Source organism: Antechinus flavipes, chromosome 2 (genome assembly GCF_016432865.1).
Source record: "Antechinus flavipes isolate AdamAnt ecotype Samford, QLD, Australia chromosome 2, AdamAnt_v2, whole genome shotgun sequence".
Lineage (NCBI taxonomy): Eukaryota > Metazoa > Chordata > Mammalia > Dasyuromorphia > Dasyuridae > Antechinus > Antechinus flavipes.
The window spans coordinates 439,246,587-439,265,595 of record NC_067399.1 but is presented as its reverse complement, the minus strand read 5'-3'; the positions used below and the strand labels follow the sequence as shown (position 1 = coordinate 439,265,595).

Here is a 19,009-nt window from a genome sequence, read left to right as displayed (position 1 = left end):
TATCTACTCCAGAAAACCTTTCCTGTTTAGATCCAGTCATCATTTTTTCAGGGGGGACCTCACAGAGCTCTTTGCTAGTCACCTAACTGCTATTTGCCTCAATTACCCCATCTCAAAAATGGGGATAATAGCACTGATTGTGTTTTGAAGATAAAATGTAAGGCATTTTGCAAACCTTAAAGCGCTATATATATAAATGCTATCATGTTCTATGTATTTATGATTCACATTCATTTTATAATTATATATTTACCTTCCCTATTATCTCTTGAAGGATCACTTTTTTTTTTTTACTTTTTTTTCTCTTCCCAGATGTCTAGTAAGTTGCTCTGCATATAGTAGATGCTTATTAAATGTTAAGTCAAATGTAAGTGGAGTTTGTTTTACTCTTTGGACCAGAAAAAATTTAGCAGGAAATGATGGAATGTGAAATAACATTGGATAGAGTAGATTTGGTAGAGATTGATTACTAACCCATTTATCAGGCCTTGGAAGGCCTTAAAAAGAAGTACAGATACTATCACTTTTTAGGATTCTTGTATCCTTGGAGAAACGATTTAAATTCAGAAACTTTAAACTCCTGAACAGATTAGCTCCTGACTAAAAGGTAGTCATTCTGTGTGACAGCTTATGTAATCAGTCATATCTTACAGAAGCAATCCTGTGTCAGACTTACAACTTGGGATCCCTACATATCTTTATCATAACCAGATAACCAGTGTGGTCATACAACTATCTATCTGAAGACCTAACCTGATCATGCAGGAGATGACAACCTTTTTGTTGATGACAAACAAAAAAATTTCTGGTACAGAGCCAAAAAAAGTTTTAATTACAAATTCAGATTTCAACTTTATTAAAAAAAAAAAAAAAAAAACAAATGAGCCAGCATTTTAAAGAACTTTTTTTTGAGGGGGGGGGAATTGGGGGGCTTTGGGGGAATGGGAATTAAAGTGCTTGACTTACTGAGGTATTTTTACAGGTACCCGGAGTACTTGAAATTACAGTCCAAAGAAAATTCAACAATTAAATTCAAATACGTTACTATATAATCCGGTACTGCTGATTAATGTGAGCATATACAAACTAGAATATTTGGGGAAACAAACTCTAAAATCCCCCAAAGGGGGCTTGGAGATACCAATACTTGCAGAAGAGGTGACGTTAATGATAGCATTATCGGGAAGAAAAAGGTATGTATCATCAAAATAGTTGAGAGAAGTATGATCTTGATTCATTAGAAAATAATAAAATTATATGATAGTATTTTCAGTACTGAGTATAAATATTAATTTTTATTTCTTTGACTGAAATTCATACACACTGGGGCTTTCATATGACTCCCCTGTTGTAAAATTAAAATCTGAAACCTAAACTGAATTCTAGTATGATTATTTGAAGTCCTACATATGTAGTCTTTTGAATATTCTGACACAAAATCATATAGGAAAGAATTTGATGTTTTAAAACCACCATATTTTGATTTAGTTTCAACTAAAAATTTCACTGGCCAGACCTGTTCTCTCTTCAAAAAATGTGAGTGCTGTGCTCCCCAGTTTCCCATACAGAGCTGAAAAACAACAATTTCTTGTTTTACTTCCTTTTTATTTCAATATAACATGCGGTAAAAAATTAACAGGATTTGTTATAGCATTTACAATGCTTACAAAGAAAATGGACTTTCTAAAAGCATTTTTTGTTAAGATTTAAGAAATCTCTAATTAAACACAACAAATCTATTTTCAAATGTTTAGTTTGGACCCAAATGTAAAATTTCATTGGGTAGGTATTTGTATTTCCTGTATATCTGCAGTATTTTCACATAACCTCTGGTTCTTGGGAAATCCAGCCCCCAGTTCCCTAGTACAGCAGGAAAGACATATACATGTGGCCACTTAAATTAAAGGAAGAAATGCAATAAGGGAGACCCCCCAGGCTGCAAAAATATATACAAGCATTTACCTTTTCTGGAACTAAACATTTCATTCATAAAAATATTTAACAGCCAAACCCTATAGAACTAGGGCTATGGCTATTTCAAATATAACTATTCTGTATCTTAAAAATATAGGGCATAAAGCCTCTTGGGTGATATTTTTACATTTTAACACAATATTTCTATGTCTGTAGATGAATCATGATGCATTATGTAAAACAAAAAAAGTTACTTTCTTATACTATCTCACTTAATTTTGTAAATCTCTTGTAAGTCTTTTAGGTAACAAAATTTCATTATTATAATTCACCTCATCCAGAAATCCTTATAAAGCTTATTCTCTGTCAGAGCCCATCATATATTGCAAAAATTAGTTCTTTTGTAAGTATTTAGGTGAGTTGGTAATTATTTTCTCATAAAACTGTCTCGTATCATCCCGACAGGAAAAAATGGCAAGTGTCTGCTTTAAAATCAGGTATGGCTTTAGGAGATCACACTGAATTTCCTGGGCATATGCAAGAGAGATGTGAAAATAAAATAAATATAATCAAATAAAATTGGGAGAGCCTCTTTAACCATTTATACTGACAGGCAATCAATAGATAAGACATTCACTCATACCAAATCTCATTTTTAAGATCACAATTTCTTAGAGCCTAATAAAAATGCTTAATATCTTAACAATTTTTACCAAATCTCAGTTTTTAAGATTATAATTTCTTAGAGCCTAATAAATATGCTCAATATCTTAATTTTTTTTCCCTTGCTCTAAACTTCAATTGTGAAACAAACAAAAATGTTTTTCTTCCTGGGGGACTGGATTCTCTTTCTGCTAAGTGCCATTTACACTTTAGGCTCCATCCCCAAATTCCTAGATTAAAACCCATCACTGCAAATCCATCCCCGGACAGATATGTAAAAGACCCATAGTATAATCATTAACAAAAATCTGAATATTAAATATTAATGGAAAATAGAAATGAAAATTGCTTATTTTTAAAATAAGAGGAGTAATTCAACTAAGTTCAGGCACAACAAAGAACCAAAATGGACCACCTTAACATGGGAAATCAGTCTCAATTCAGTCAGAAAACATTTTCACAGGTAACTGAGTATACACACAGGTGTTCTTCAAGCAATTCTTTAAAAAAAAAAACAAAAAAGCTCAAGTTCCCCCCCAAAATGAAAATATAATTTCTGGAGACGCTTTACAATTTATATGGTTTAAATTAAAAGGTAAACAACATATAACTTGGCTTGTTCAATACCAATTAAATGGTTAAAGAAGGAAATTATCTAAATATGACAATTGCAAAGGTCAAGCCTAACTTCCATTTCTCCTTTTCCACCACCAATATGAATCTGCAAAAATACTAAACATATCTAGTCCAGTCCACTTCAATTCCAGGTGAATTTTTACAAATAGTATACGAAAGCATGGTGTTTATTAGAGGGGTTTGGTTTGCTTACCTAGCACCTCTCTGGATGCCCCCTCATTTGTTGTGTTGTGTCCTCAATTAAACTGCTTAGGTCGAACGTGTAGAGTCAGCCAATGCGAACAATTCCTCCTAGTCCCAAGCCGTTTTCCTAGAGTGTTAGCAATGTCTGGACAGTTGAAACACTTGCACTATGATGAAAACCCCAATGAGGAGACAAACATAAGAATGTCATGTGCAGGCTGGGATTTAGTTCTATCTAAATTTTCATTTTTGTAGTGGCACTGAACGGCAAAAGGTATTTGTGAACAGATGCACAAGTTCTGAATCACTTCCAGAGGTAACATCAAAATGATGCAAATTGGACAACAGTCAGGCCAAGCTGCAGTGAGAATAGGCACGAGCTGGATGCTTGCTCCTGGGACCTAGGAGCTGGCTTAAGCTTGAACTTGATTTTCAAATTCCTCTTTTTATCAAGAGACTTAAGATGAAGAACCTGAGCATTGCAATTATAAAGGGACTTCCCACAATGTCTGCAGCTCTCCCAAAGAAAAACCTACCTCCAAAAGAAAGACTTGACCAAATAAAAGGTTACAGAAACATTCTTGTTTAGTAAAACAAGGCAGGTGTCATTGCATTGCTGTGTTAAATCTCAAGTTAAGTCAGGTTCCATCTGTAGCCATGTCGCTTGGAGATCTTATTTCTGGAAGGGCTCAGTAGAAATCCAGAATTACCAGGGCATCGATTGCAAGGATAACATTAATTTACTTACACACAAATAACTCTTTAAACAGTCGGTCCAATTTACAAGATGTGCAACAAGCAGAAGAGGTGAAGGACAAACATTACAAGTAAATTCATGTCCTTCAGGGGTGCAAATTCTCAGAGGTTATTCTTGTCCAAATCCTTCCGTTTCCTCAATAGCAAATAACAGTTTTTCCTTAAGTTGTTCATAGCTCTTGTAGGGCGGTAGATCCAAACGATTAAAACTAAAAGAAAGAATGATCATTATGAGGGCAGCAAACTCATAAGGAAATGCAATAGAAACTGAGAGTGGGTTTTTTTTTTTTTTTTTTTAACCTTTGGGACTTGGTTGCTGTGAGAGAAAGAAGGCAAAACCCTCCAGATTTGAGTCTTTACTCCCTCTTCAGATTAACTTGTATCAGAATATATATATATATATATCTCTAAAGTAAAATGTAAACTCCTTGAGGGACTGTTAGCACAAGGAATAAATGTGTGTGTATTTTTCAAAGGCTTACTACGTTTAAGATACTTTTTTCTCTAAAGGCTGAGGTTACAAAGGAAAAGTCAAACCAGTCCATGTCCTCAAGAAATTGCCACTCTAATATGAGAAATAACTTAATGAATAGGTATAGACAACACAATACACAGAACAGATACAATGTAATAAAAAGTAGAGGAAGGAGCAGACTAACAACCTTGCATGACTTGGATTATGGATTTTGTCAGCTACCACAAGGAAGAAATGGCTGCCTATGTTAGAAATTACAAATTGATGTCAAAAGTGATAACAGTATTTGTATCTGGATGCTTCAGTCTGAACCTAGTACCTTCCCTCCTGGAAGCAGTCCCAGGTACTTAATTAAACTCCTATAGAAATAGCTGCATAATCCTGGATCTCTCATTTTAGCCTTTCTCAGTTTCACTCAATAAAACGAGAGATTTGAACTGACTTCTAAAAAACTTCCTCATGATGGTTACAGTGTACTACGTATTCTGTCAGACACCATAAATGTGTCTTGTTGACATGTTTTTCTTTCTCTTCCTTTTAAAATCTTTATTACGTGATAAATGTTGGAGGGGACGTGGAAAAAACTGGGACACTGTAGAATTGTGAGATTGATCCAACAATTCTGGAGGAATTGGACTATCAAAAAAAAGGACTATCAAACTGTGCATGTTATACCCTTTGATCCAGCAGTGTCCATACTGGTTCCCAAAGAAATCATAAAAAAGGGAAAAAGAACCCACATATGCAACAATGTTTGTAGGAGCCCCTTTTTGTAAGTTATGATATATCAATGCTATGGAATATTATTGTTCTATAAGAAACGATCAGGAGGATGATCCAAAGGCCTGGAGAAACTTACATGAACTGTTTAGTGATGAAGAGAGCTATCTAGACCTAAAGAGAGAGAGAACTGTGGGAACTGAGTTTGGTTTACAACATACCTCTTTGTGTTATTTGCTTGCATCTTATTTTGTTTTATTTCCCTCAGTTTGATTTGATTTTTTTTGTGTAGCAAGATAATTGTATAAATACGTATGCACATATTGGATTTAACCTATACTTCTACTATGTTTAACAAATATTGGACTGCTTGCCATTTAGGGGAGGGGCTAAGCGAAGGGGGGGAGGACTGGAACACAAGATTTTGCAAGGATTAATGTAAAAGAATTATCCATGCATATGTTTTGAAAAATAAAAAGCTTTAATTAAAAAAAATTAAATTAAAATTTTAAAAAATATTTAAAAAAAAGAAAAAGAAAAAAATGGCAAGCAGGATGATTTCCAAAAAAACCTAGAAGATATACATGAAGTGATGTAAACTGAAATGAGCAGAACCAGGAGAACACTTACACAGTAAGAGCAATATGTATGATGAAGAATTGTGAATGATTTGGCTATTCCTAGCAATACAATGATCAAAGATAATCCCAAATGACTTGTGATGAAACATGATATCCTCCTCCAGAAAAAGAATTGATATTGTCTGAATATGACTATTTTCCTATTTCTGCCTTCTTTCCTTTCTTTTTTGTTCAAGTCTTCTTATACAAAATGATTAAAATGTTAATGTTTTACACAACTGTACATATATAACCTATATTGAACTACTAACCATCTCAAGGAAAGGAGAGTCAAAGGATAGAAACTGCAAACAAAAAAATGTAAAAAAAAAATTATTTTAACATGTTAACTGGGAAAGAGGAAATATTTTTTAAAATGTCCGTTGCTGAAATATAATTAAATAAAACAAACCAACATGTTAGCATGTCTGATCACATATACCTCATTCTGATAGTTCCTCTCTTCCCAGAAGGAGGCATGCATTACCATCCGTCCTCATACTTCAATATTGATCACTAAACTTCTGATATCTTTCAATCTTTATTGATATTTTATGTATCCTCTAAAAGTCTACATACTGAGAAATACTTCAGCAGATATAATTTGTTCATTTATGACAAATAATTGCCATATGGCAGATTACTGGAAAGCTTTTTCTTTAGAGATTTTACTCACCAGGTATGACTTCTAGGTAACCAATTTTCTTTCCCAACTTTTTCAATGCAAAATTTTTGTGGTCCATTACTCCCTGTAACAGAATCAAATATTTATCAGTTTTTGGTGTATCTTAACAGAAGATGAGACTTTACGTAGTATTCTGCATCTAGGATAAGACATTATGTCCCCTCGCTGCTTACAAAAAATACAGGAATGTAATATATGAAAAATTCATGTATTAATCCTAAAGGAAAAAAGGAGAAAATAATGAATCAATAATTAATAATTAGTTTCTGATAACTTACTATGATCAAAACGTTAAACTTTCCTAAGAAGAGTTAGAGAGCAAGGCCAAAATTGCTTTGGAAATTTGGACTTTTTTCTTCTTCCCAAGTGAACAGTATAATCTTTGTAAACTTAATACTAGCCCCATCTTCTTAAGGATGAGGATCATCCATGTTAATCTATGTAAATCCAAATATCCATGACATCTCACATTAAATTTCATCCAAATATCCATGACATCTCACATTAAATTTCTGCCATGATGCTGTGATGGATAGTATAACTCAACAATGGCCTCACATCACTTTTGGACTCCTGAGAGACTCCTCGCATGTCTATAACATGCAAGATACATGGTAAATGCTGAAGAGAAAGATTAAAAAAATGACAGAGGTCTGGGCCTTGAAGGAGTCGATAATTTAAGTATTTAGCCAAGGGTCTAGCACTCAATGTGCATTTAATAAATGCTTGGTGATTTTCAATCTTAAGTTTCTCCCTACCCATTAACTAGCATCTTCCCATTTGTCGACATGGACAACTTTCCCTTGCAAGCTTTAAAGCAAATATGAGTTACTGTAAAAAATTACTTGCTCAACTCTGCTTCTTCTAGCTTCTGTCCTATTTCTCTTTTCTGTCCACATAGTGTGATCTGTGTTCATCATTTCCCTTTTCTTACATTCGCTTTTTTACTTAATCCCCAGTATTCTTGTTTCTACATCATCCACACTACTCACTCCTTGAAACTATTTTTCTAAGATGTTCTTTTAAACAGATCCAATGCCCTTTCTGTGGCATTCAAGCCCTCTTTTTAGCCCTGTCTCCCTTTGTAGCTCTTGTACGACTACATCATTTTGGCTCTTTTCCTTCTCTTTGAGCCATTTTTCTTTCTCCTTCTCATGTCCTTTATTCTCAGTCTTCTTGGTCTCTACTTTCCTTTTCCCTAGAAAGCATATTTGTCCTTATGCTTTCACAATTAGCCCCTCTATGTGAGTGATTCCAAAATATAGTCCTGGGCAGAGAAGCAGTAAATACAATAAAAACATCACATAGAAGTAAAGGATCTGCATCCAAATATAAGCTCTCCTGTTTTACTTTATGCGTGACCTTGGGCAAGTCACTGAACCTTCTAAACTTGAATTTCCTTATCTGTAAAATGAAGGTTAGATTTGGTGACCTTTAGGGTCCCATTCAATCCTAATGTTTATGATTTTATCATCTTTAACGATCTACTTGGAAGACTTGTAATTTTTTTTTTTTAACTTAGCATCTTCCAAACAAATTCACCACCTTTCTTCTCTCTCTTAAAAAAAACAAAACAAAACTGAACTTCTCAGAATAAAAAACAAAAAACTCCAAACAAATAAACAAAAAACCCAACAAAATATTCAAAGCTAAAATAACAGAAATTCAGTCAATATTGAGAGATGTTTTAACTCTGGTAAAACTAAGGTAAAGGGATTCACCCTCCTTTTTATTACAACTAGTAATGAATTGCTTTGTAGATGTCTCACCTATAGAGGATTTGGGGGGAGTACTCAATGGAAACTTTGTTATGTCAAAACAAAATGTATTAATTATTTTTTAAACAAAGTAATACAATGATAGGAGAAAACCAAACTCCCCATCTCACTTTCCTCTCCAGCTTCTACCAAAGTTACTGCCATGCACTTACTCTACCTTAAAGCTTTAAGGATGCCACTGATGCCTCCTCTATCATTCTTCTCAACTATGTACTGACTTGTACTGTTATATGACTGCTTTTATTCTTTTATTTCCCACTGACTTCTTTTACTAGCAGCACCTAGCATAAGCACAATGTTAAGCTAACAGACACTTATTGTGTTTTAATTGGATTAAATAATTTTCTTAGAGATTAGGGCTGTGTTTGTCCTTAATATTGTTTTTAGTAGTCAATTTTCATAAGATGGGTTACCACATTATCCAATGATATGAAATACAGGCTTTAATATCTATAATGAAATAAATGTGATGGTTCAAAATTTTAAGAGCATAGAAAGGATGACTTTATATAAACCCAAGTTAATCAAAATTATCTAAGATAATTACTGCTTTATATTTGATTTAGATGATTCTGACAAGTTAGTACAAATACATATACATATATACCTATGCCTGTATCTCTCTTGCTAAAAAAAAAAAAAAAAGCTGCTTGCTTTACTAGTATCTGTATAGGAAGTATTTCCATACCCATGAGATCAGCAAATCCCCCAACCGGCAATCTGCATGTTCCAGTAACAAACTGCAACAGTCTCATTCTCTTTTCATTGTCAATTTCTTTCACAAACTGTTAAAAAGGGGAAAAGCAATTTTAAATACGGATTGATTATGATTATTTTGAAGCAACAAACAATAATTATCAAACACATAAAAATCACAACATGAAACATAAAAATTATCCTGAAAAATCTTTCAACACTGCCAGTAAAAGGACTGACCACTTTCCTACCTTGCCCATGTCTGTTATAAAACATAATTATCAGGCATAAGATGTATGATTTGATTACTCTTATTCTCAATATTCTCAGCTGTGAGATGTTTCAGGAACTATTTTTAGGTTGCACAGAAGTTCCCTTAGCCAAAGAAACATTCAAGGACAGTCTAGATGATCCCTCATTAAGATGATGTAGAGAGGATTCCTGCTTCAATTATGGAATAAGGTCCTTTTCAACTGCTGCATTTTGACACTGAAAAGCTGTGCTAGAATGTAGTTCTCTACTACATTAGGATCAAATGACTTAGGCAAAGTGCTTCTGATAATTTAATATCTCATCCCTCTCTCCTCTAATTCTCTGACAGGAGAATTGCAGAAAAAAGGACAAAGAAATGCTCTCTGGTGTGTATATACAGCAACCCAGTTCAGTATAGATTTTGATTTATAAAAGAATTATTTAGAGAACCCTGATCCAGGAGAATTTATTCTACTGTCACATTCTTATAGCTGAGGGTGGTATATTTGGGATGCCTAGAGATGGCTGCTCAAACACACAACAGATAAGCTGGTTGGCAGATACTTTGTCTCTTCCTTCTATCTATCTACTATTTATCTAACTACTATCCATTATTGATAATCTTAATAGGGAGCTACTCATTTGAAAATGAATCTTGTATAATTTGAAACTCAATTTTCTTTTAGCTCATCCAAATAACTTTCAAAAAAATCCAATTTACATAATATTCCCTTTATCAAAGAAATTATTTATCATATTTACATTAAGCAAGTTTCACTGATCTTTTGAAAAGAAAATTCAAACACACACAAATTTATTTTTTGGAAAAAGTATTCTTGTTTCAAAATCCAAAGTCCTATTTTTGTTTTACCATTTCTTTTAAACAAAAACTCCAAAGCATTCACAAACTTTGTTATTAAAGAAAAGCTTTGGTTCTATATGATGTAGCATTTTCTAATAGATTATAAAAAGGTTGACAAAAATAAAAGTGAAGAAATCAGCTACAAACCTGCCAAAACCACATGATTTGTTTGCTTGTTCTAGTATAATGTCGGTAGATGGCATGTCTTTGCCAGTCATTTAAATCAATCTCTTGCATTCCACACAAAAGTACCTTTGGTGACAAAAAACACATGATTTATTTGAGGATTTTTAGATACTTATGATTATAATCATATTTGACCAAGCCCCACCAATAAATGTCTTTTTTAAAAAATTGACTAGCTCAACATGATAGCCTAGTACTGTTTAAGAAATATTAGTTTTCAAAGCACCAAAACTACTCAAAAGGATTTTAAAGTCATACAGCAAGAACTATTATCTACCTGTGATATAAGTTGTCACAGGATATGGCGTGTGGGGAGAGGAGTATCCACAAAAGAAAAAGTCATTCATTGCAGAATTTATACTAAAACTTAACTTTTACTTTAGGACCTAGTCCAGTATTAATAATTTAAGTGAACATTTATTAAAGAACATTCCACAATATCAAATGCTACAAAAGGGACAGGAAGTAAGAGGAGTGAGAAAACACTAGATTGGGTTAAGGTAGATAGGAGAAAGAGAAGTAGATATTAAAAGTGGAAATAGAAGAATAGTAGTGTTGGGGAACTTTTAATTATCCAGACATCTACAAGAGCTTTCTCCACCTAAAAGAGAGCAGTTAATTACATCTTGCCTTGCCTTTAATAATAGTTTCATCTTTCAAATGTCAACAAGGAGAAATTCTAGTCTGACTGATTCTCACTAACAGGAAGGACATAGTTGTTGAGATGGAAATAATGGAAGTGACCATGCCTTGTTGGGCATTCCTGGGCATAATCTGATGGATCTTAAATTTAGGCAAAGTATATTACATAAAGTGCTCAGAGGAAGGATACTGTTACTAAAATTCTGCAAGGAAAAAAAAATCAGCATCAAGAGAATGGAAGATGTTCAAGAATGAAATTCTGAGGAACCAAAGGAAAATAATTCCATAGAGAGGAAAAAACAAAATTTATTTCAAAACAGTATCAGGGATGCAGAGAGAATTCACCAAACAACTTTCAAAAGAAATGAACTGAAGATAGAAGAAAGTGTAGCTCACAGAGGATAAATCAAACTGCATGAAATAGTCCTATAAAAATGGTCAGGAGTGCTAAAACTCAGAATGAAGACTACATAATAATGGAATCTTTTTAGCAATACTGGGAGGAAAAGGAGGGACAACTTTTGCTTGCAACGGATGGGTTGATAACAAAGAACATCGGAGAAAATGCCAAGATAATCAAGTTTTATTTTGCTTCTGTTTTCTTTGCTTAAGAGAATGACCTCTGGATTAGAAATGGCAAAACAAAAATGACTGATATAGAACTACGTTCCAAGATAAATGAGAAAATGCTAAGAAAGGACCTAGTTTTACTAGACAAATTCAAGTCTCCTGGCCCAGATGAATGACACCTTCAGGTACTGAAAGAACTGGCAGTTAAAATGGCTATACTCTCATCAGTGATACATGAGATGTCATAGAAAATGGGAGAGGTATACAGAGATCAAAAAAAAGTAAATATCTCAATTTGTGCAAAAAAGGGGAGGAGAACAATTTGTATACTATTCAGTAATGAATGCTGATTCCTGGAAAGACACTAAAATGGATCAGTAAGATATGGCAAATAAACCTCTAAAAAGGGAAAGGGTGATCACAAAGAACTACCATAAGTATAGGAGATGTGCAACTTTTATTTTTTTGTCTCATTTTATTGGTAATGTTATCAAACTGAGAGATGAAGGGAATGCTTTAGATATAGTTTACTTGTAGGTTAGCAAACTTTGATAAAACATTTCATTCTGTTTCTATGGAGATGATGGGGAAATGTTAACTGGATGAATAACCAATCAGCTGTGTTCAGAAGTAGATAATGGCAACTCAAAGAGAACTATTTATAGTATGATCTTACTATGGCAGAAAATATCCAATAGAATACTCCAGGGATCTGTGCAATTAACAAACTTTTCTACTACTTGGACAAAAGAATAGATATAGTTTGCAGAAGACACAAAGCTGCTAACTATCAGAATCCCCAAAAATGTTAATATGCTAGAACACTGGGCTGAATCTAAATAAGCTAAAATTCAATGCCACATTTTTATTTAGGTACAGAAATTCAACATCACAAGTACAAGATAAAAGAGGCAGAAAACAAGAAGTTAGAAAAAGATCTTTGGGTCCTGTGGACTATAACTTTATTGAAAGCCAAAAAACCTAAGGCAATTTTGGGAAGCATTAAAACAGGCATAATCCCTAGAACTAAGGTGCAAGTCATTATCTACTCTGTCCTTGTAAATCTTCATTGGAAATTTTGTTCAGTTAGATCATAATTTAAGGTAGAAAATGTTTAAAAGGAAGGTAACTAGGATAGTAAGTCCATGTTAAAATGAAATGTTAAAATGAACTATGGCTGTTTAGCCTGGAGTAGAGAATACTCAAGGTGGACATAGTAACTGTCTTCAAGGATTTGAAAGGGTGTCATATGAAGATGGGTGAGATTTAACTGTGTTTGGCCCTCAAAGGCAAAATGAAGAGCAATTGGGGGTATTCACAAAAAGTCAAGTTTAGAGTTGATGTTGAGGGAAATGTCCTAACAATTAGATTTATGCAAAATGAAATAAGACTATCTGGAGAAGAGATGTATGTCCCTCTCCTTGGAAGTTTTCAAGCAGAACTTATATTACTAATTGTCAGAGATGTTATGATTGGAATTGCTTTCACTATATACTGGAATATAGGTCCTTTCCCTCTCTCAAATTCTGTCATTCTGTAACTTCTGAAAGTGCAACATGAACAGGAAGTAAGATAACAAAGATATTAATTATAGCCAATCCAAGGGGGTGGCAAGTCACTCAATTAGTCAGTAAATCATGTATATGTCAAGCATTTTGTAAATCCCAAATTTTAAAGTGTCTCAAAAACTTTAAAGTATCTCAAAAATTTTAAGCTTTTAAAATTTAAAAAACTACCAATATTTTAAGGACATCCTATGGAAATCAGAAAGAATTTATCTACATATGGCATTTATTTTATGAGAGCTTCATATACATTGTCTCAATTCGATCCTCACAACAACTTTGAAAAGCAGACAGAACAAAAATCTATTTTGAGATAAACAAACCAAGATTCAGGTTGTCCAATTTTAGAGAAATAATTATAAATTTGAATTGTTGGCTTTCTTAAGTACTAGGATCTATAATTCTTTATATATAATTAAAAAAAAAAAAGATACTTTTCACCTCTAGTTCCTTAGCATCAAAGTATTGTAAGTACTGCTGGGGAAGAATTTCATTGAACCCTTCAAAGAAAGCTTGGGTCTGCTCTTCAACACCCCGAGATAATCTCCATTCAGCTACCATTCTGAAGAAAAGAAACAAACTATTGTGACTGAAATGCTTAGTGACATTCACCCATATACTTTTAAAGGACAAGACTAGAGACAAAGCACTAAAGGGAAGAGAAAAGAAGAGGCAAAGTATAGTTCAATAAGTTGGAATTTGATTATTGGGAAAATTTTAGAATCTTGAAGTGATAAGCAGTGAAACCTATTATTTGGCAAGATTGAAGTAGAATCAATATGATTTCATCTCAAAAGATCAAGTCAAAAGGAAATCAGAGGCGCATCTACTTCTAAAATAATGTAGAGCATTAATTTTTATAGGAAGATTGTAGGATATCTTTTTTTCTGAGGCAATTGGGGTTAAGTAACTTGTCCAGGGTCACACAGCTAGGAAGTGTTAAGTGTCTGAGGTCAAATTTGAACCCAGGTCCTCCGGACTTCAAGGCTGGTGCACTACCCACTGTGTCACCTAGCTGCCCAGAATATCTTTTTTTCTTTAAGAGGAAGGGGAAAAAAATGACCAATTTTATTTTTAAACTAAATTGTTTTTCAATTAACAAAAACATACTTTCTTTCACTCCTATCTTTCCCTGCCCTCAAATGAAAAAATAAAATTAATCCTTATAACAAATATGTAGTCAAACAAAACAAATGACTGCATTATATTATTATTATATAGCTATATCTAATGAGTCAATCACTTCTCAGTCAGAGAGAAGTGGTATGGTTCATCATGAGTCCTCTTGTGGTTTTGTCACTTGCCTGAAAGTCGCTGTTTCTCTAAAACTGTCTCCACCACTTCTCACAGCACAACAATTTATTACAAGTTGTCACCACACAAAAGCTAAGAGACCATCACTTCAGCATTATATGAAACTTACTTGAAAGTATATATGTAAATCATAATCATAAAATGGGCATTTCTGATCATATAAAACTGATGTGTATGTCCCCCCACAAATAGTTGGAGAAAAATCTTTGCAAGTAATTTGTCTGATAAAGGTCTCATTTCTAAAATTTAAAAAATATTGATTAAAATTTTTTCTGAACAAAAATCATTACCTAATAGAAAAATGATCCAAAGGTAGTTATCAAATGAAGAAATTAAAGCTATCATCAAAAATATAATTTAAAATGGTAGTAAATCACTAACAAAAGAGAAATGAAAATTAAAACAATGTTGAAATCCAACTTTTATCAGTTTGACAAAAATAACAAAAAAAGCAAATGACAGGGTTAATGAGGCTGTGGGGAATAATAAATTGATGAAGATATAAATTGTTTTAAGCAGCCAGCAAAGGCAATTGGACAATATTACTATTTATTAATTACTATTTTTGTACTATAATATTAATACTATTAATATGAAATATTACTATAAAATATATACTACATGTTACTATTAAGCAGTAAGTTACTAAATACCCAGAAATATCATTACTGGTATATGAGGCTCCCTACTTTCCCATAACAAGGTATCAAATGGAAGAGGAACTTTGATCAATATGATGACTATCATTTGAAGGGATGTGTAATGAAGCATGTTTTTTCCTCCTGACATAAAATTGACCAACTTAAGAAACAGAATGAGAAAGATATATTTTGGATATATCCAATGTGGGAATTTGTTTTGTTCAACTTCCTACTTGTAACAAGAATTCTGAATATGGCATGTTTTTGGTTTTCTTTTAAATTCAAAGGTCTGGAAAAGAGAAAATAAGTGCCTACTAATTGAAAAAAATTTAATTTAATTAAAAAAAATTAAATCTATGTGTGGTTAACAAAAAAGCCTTCATTCAAAAATCAAACCAAAAGCTCTTCAGTTTTCATAATTAAAAGATGTCAAAATGTCAAAGTCCACCCTAAATTAAAATTTTGATATAGTTCTGAAATTGTCAGATTTAGGTTTAAGTCTAGGATGGAGCAGACATTTAAAAATCTTTTCCAAGACCAAGTTTGATAAGCTGTGGTAATCTGGTTAAGTCAAAATTGCTGAATTAAAATTTCCCCAAAAATTTTGTATATTCATTTTTTAGTTAATTTGCTGAAATCCCAAGAAAGAAACCAAGATGAGAGGAAGAATATAAAGAGTACATTTTCTCTTACCTAATGTATTCTTCTTTATTTTCTTCTGTTACCAGAATATTACTGCCATTGGGTTTCAATTCATGACTCTTAATTTCACCAAGAATTTCCTTATCAACTGAAAAGTACATCTCTAAACCACATTCTTCAATATTGTTTTCTCTGTTAAAAAATTAGTATAATATAAAAATCCATTATTTATTCCCTGAGCACTCAATTATGTTTTAGAGTAACTGCATTTCTGATGAATGGTAATTAAATCAAATTAACATATAAAACACAAAAATTTAAAAATAATTATATTCTTAATCATTATATTTTTGTCCAAATCTACAGATCCTAAGTCACATTTCTGTATAATAGAAGAAAGTAAGTTTCGTGTAAAGAAAGCTCACTCCTTTAATGATTTGGGTAAGAATTAGGAAATGAACAATTAAGGCACCTGGAATGCATTTTCACAAAGAAAGAAACTTACTTAACCCAGATGAGAGAATTGTAAAATTCTGGATCAATAGATTCTAAGTCCTTGAGTCCAACTGGTTTGTTCAAGATACGTTTATAGAATGGCAAAGAAAAACCTGTATCTATGAATTTTCCATGGAATAATGCCTAAAGAATAAGAAAAAGGAAAGGTTTAATCCTTAAAATATTAATTTAGCATTCAAAATGTTGAGTGAAATCATAATATTACATAAACCAGTGACTTCATGGATTACAATTGTCAAAGTATAGGGAAGCTAACTCAGAGAAAAACTTAACAAGGAGAGCTGTCCAATAGTGAAGTGGACTGTCATCAAAATAACTGGTGATCCCAATCCTATGAAGTATGTAGTTGTCATTATTTTTAATTTACAAATTAAAAAAACAAGGTTCAGAGAAGTTTGCCCTAGTCACATAAGTAGTAAATATCTTAACTGGGCCTCAAAACCAGTCTTCTGACTTTATTCCTCGATTTTAACCACACCACCAGGCTCTAGTATCCTATGACTGGCAGTTTTCAAGCAAAGAGTAGAAAATCATTTTTTGAGGATGGTAGAATTGCTAGAGTTTGAAAGTGTAAATTCAAATATCCCTTCCAATTCAAAGATTTTGTGAATAACTAAAATTTTGGGAAATCTGTTCTCAAGTTCTCTATTAGAAGTATGTAGTAATTATTGCTTTCTGGGAAATGTTCAAATAAAGTTAGAAAACATGCCCTGTAGATATGCTATGCTGTCAACTTGCACTTACCATGGCAATAAACCTGCCAATAAAACGGAAATATTTTAGATGATCTGGATTGATATAAGAAGCTGGGTTTATCTGCAAGCAGTAGTTATCCTTCCCTGCATATTCAAACAGGCAATACATTGGGTTCAACACTTCATGTGACAAAAGAAAGAACCATTCTCTGAAATTAAAAGAAAACTTATGGTAAAAACCTTGAAAATGGACCATTTACAAATCAAAATATAGTTCTATAAAAAACTGCTTAAGTGGTGTTAGGTATTCTATCCACTCCTCCATGTTGACTTTATAGGTTTCCAATGTGATTTCAATTATTTATGTATACATATGTGTGTATGTACAGACATAGCACCAAGGTTTTCCCAGCTTATTATTGCAAATTTAAAGCTCCTCATGGTTGAAGTGTGATCTGTATAATCTTACTTTACACCTCTCAATATGGTTGTAATAAAAACTCTCCCTTTTCCTCTACCTTTTTCTCTCTACTCAATCCTCTTCTGTGACCCTAATGGTACTCTCTCTGTGATCACATTTTCCTCTCTACTTTCACATTTTGGTTGTATATCTTTCCTTATGTAATTATTATGTTGTACTTTGTGTTATTACTATCTCCTTATGCATCTCTTTTAACATACGGCTTTTCGAAGGGAGGAACCTACATTTCATTTATTACTTCACCTCTCAAACACCCAATAATAACGTTCACAGAAGACACTTGATAATGCTTGTTGAACAACAATGGTTTACAGATGGGCATATGAGTCTTACTAGCTTTAACTCATCTTTCGATTCCCAGCAAGACTCCTGGCAATTAACAAAATCTTATGCTCTAGGTTCCTCTAAATCTAAGTCTGATCTTACTAACTCAGAAAAGTATTTGTATGGTTAATATAGAACCCAAATTGCAAAGACCAGTAAGAAGGCCAGTTTGTTCAGAATACAGCATACATGAATAATAGAAGTGTAAAAATAAGTCTAGAAAGGCAGTTGAGGGCCAGAATTTACAGAACTTTCAATGCCATGCTGAGAGGTTTGCATTTTATCTAAGTAACAAAAAAGAGTGACTAGAGATCCTTAAGCAGATAAGCAAGAGTCATTATTGCAATTCAGGAGACTGGAAGTAGGAATACCATTGAGAAAGCTACTGCAACAGTTGAGTGAGAAGTGATGAGAGCCTACATTAGGTGATACCCATGAGAACAGAAAGGAGTGGATGGATGTAAGAGATGATATAGAGGCAGAATTAACAAAATTTAGCAAATGATTAAATATGAAAAGGAAAGAAAAGTCAAGAATTAAGAATGATTTTGAGGCTGAACATCTGAGTAAATTAGAAAACATTGGTACTCTTCATAGTGACAGAAGAAATTCTGGAGAGGGAGGTTTGGGAGAGAAGACAACGAATAACATTTTGGATAGGTGAGTATGTGTAGAGGGCCACAAATAGTGGGGAACCCTGGGCAAGATATAAAACCCTTTAGTCCAGTAAAAGGAACGCTACTGACAGTGTCTGCTTCTGCTCTCCATCTCCCCTAAGAGCTCTCGGCCTTTCTGAGAAGTCAGAAGGTAGTGACAACTTGTGTTGTAATTAAAGCAGTTACATCAAGTGGCAAGGAAACAACTGCAAACAATAGCAAGTTGTTTACATGGCCCCACATGCACAGTATATAGTTAGTGCATGGACAGTGTTCTGTAGTTATGTAAGAGTATTAGGGTATATAAGGCTGAGAGAATATGGAATAAACAGACACCATGTTTGACCATCCATGTGAGTCCCACCTTTTCACTCTCTTCTTAGATCAAGGATTTGGGCTAATACCAAAATCCTCCAGAGAGCTAATCCGGACATTACAAGTATGACATACCAAAAAGAAAGTAATTGCTGTTATTATCCCACTGATAGTTGAAGAAACTGAAGTAAACTGGTTAAATGACTTAGCCAGGGTCACACA

At 33.3% G+C, this 19,009-nt stretch overlaps 1 protein-coding gene across 6 annotated transcripts in view; it reads right to left on the bottom strand.

Moving 5' to 3' along the window:
- Positions 1-1,584: 1,584 nt before the first annotated feature.
- The window catches only part of ITCH (itchy E3 ubiquitin protein ligase), a 154,392-nt gene continuing 136,967 nt past the window's right edge, over positions 1,585-19,009 (bottom strand). For all 6 annotated transcript variants that reach the window (XM_051979154.1, XM_051979152.1, XM_051979153.1 and 3 more), the window contains 8 exons: positions 17,061-17,220; positions 16,306-16,439; positions 15,852-15,992; positions 13,645-13,765; positions 10,388-10,492; positions 9,119-9,215; positions 6,644-6,716; positions 1,585-4,361 (listed from right to left, as the gene is read on the bottom strand). In XM_051979154.1, the coding sequence (XP_051835114.1) occupies positions 4,262-4,361; positions 6,644-6,716; positions 9,119-9,215; positions 10,388-10,492; positions 13,645-13,765; positions 15,852-15,992; positions 16,306-16,439; positions 17,061-17,220 (931 nt within the window). In that variant the 3' untranslated portion in view covers positions 1,585-4,261. The remainder of the gene's footprint in view (positions 4,362-6,643; positions 6,717-9,118; positions 9,216-10,387; positions 10,493-13,644; positions 13,766-15,851; positions 15,993-16,305; positions 16,440-17,060; positions 17,221-19,009) is intronic.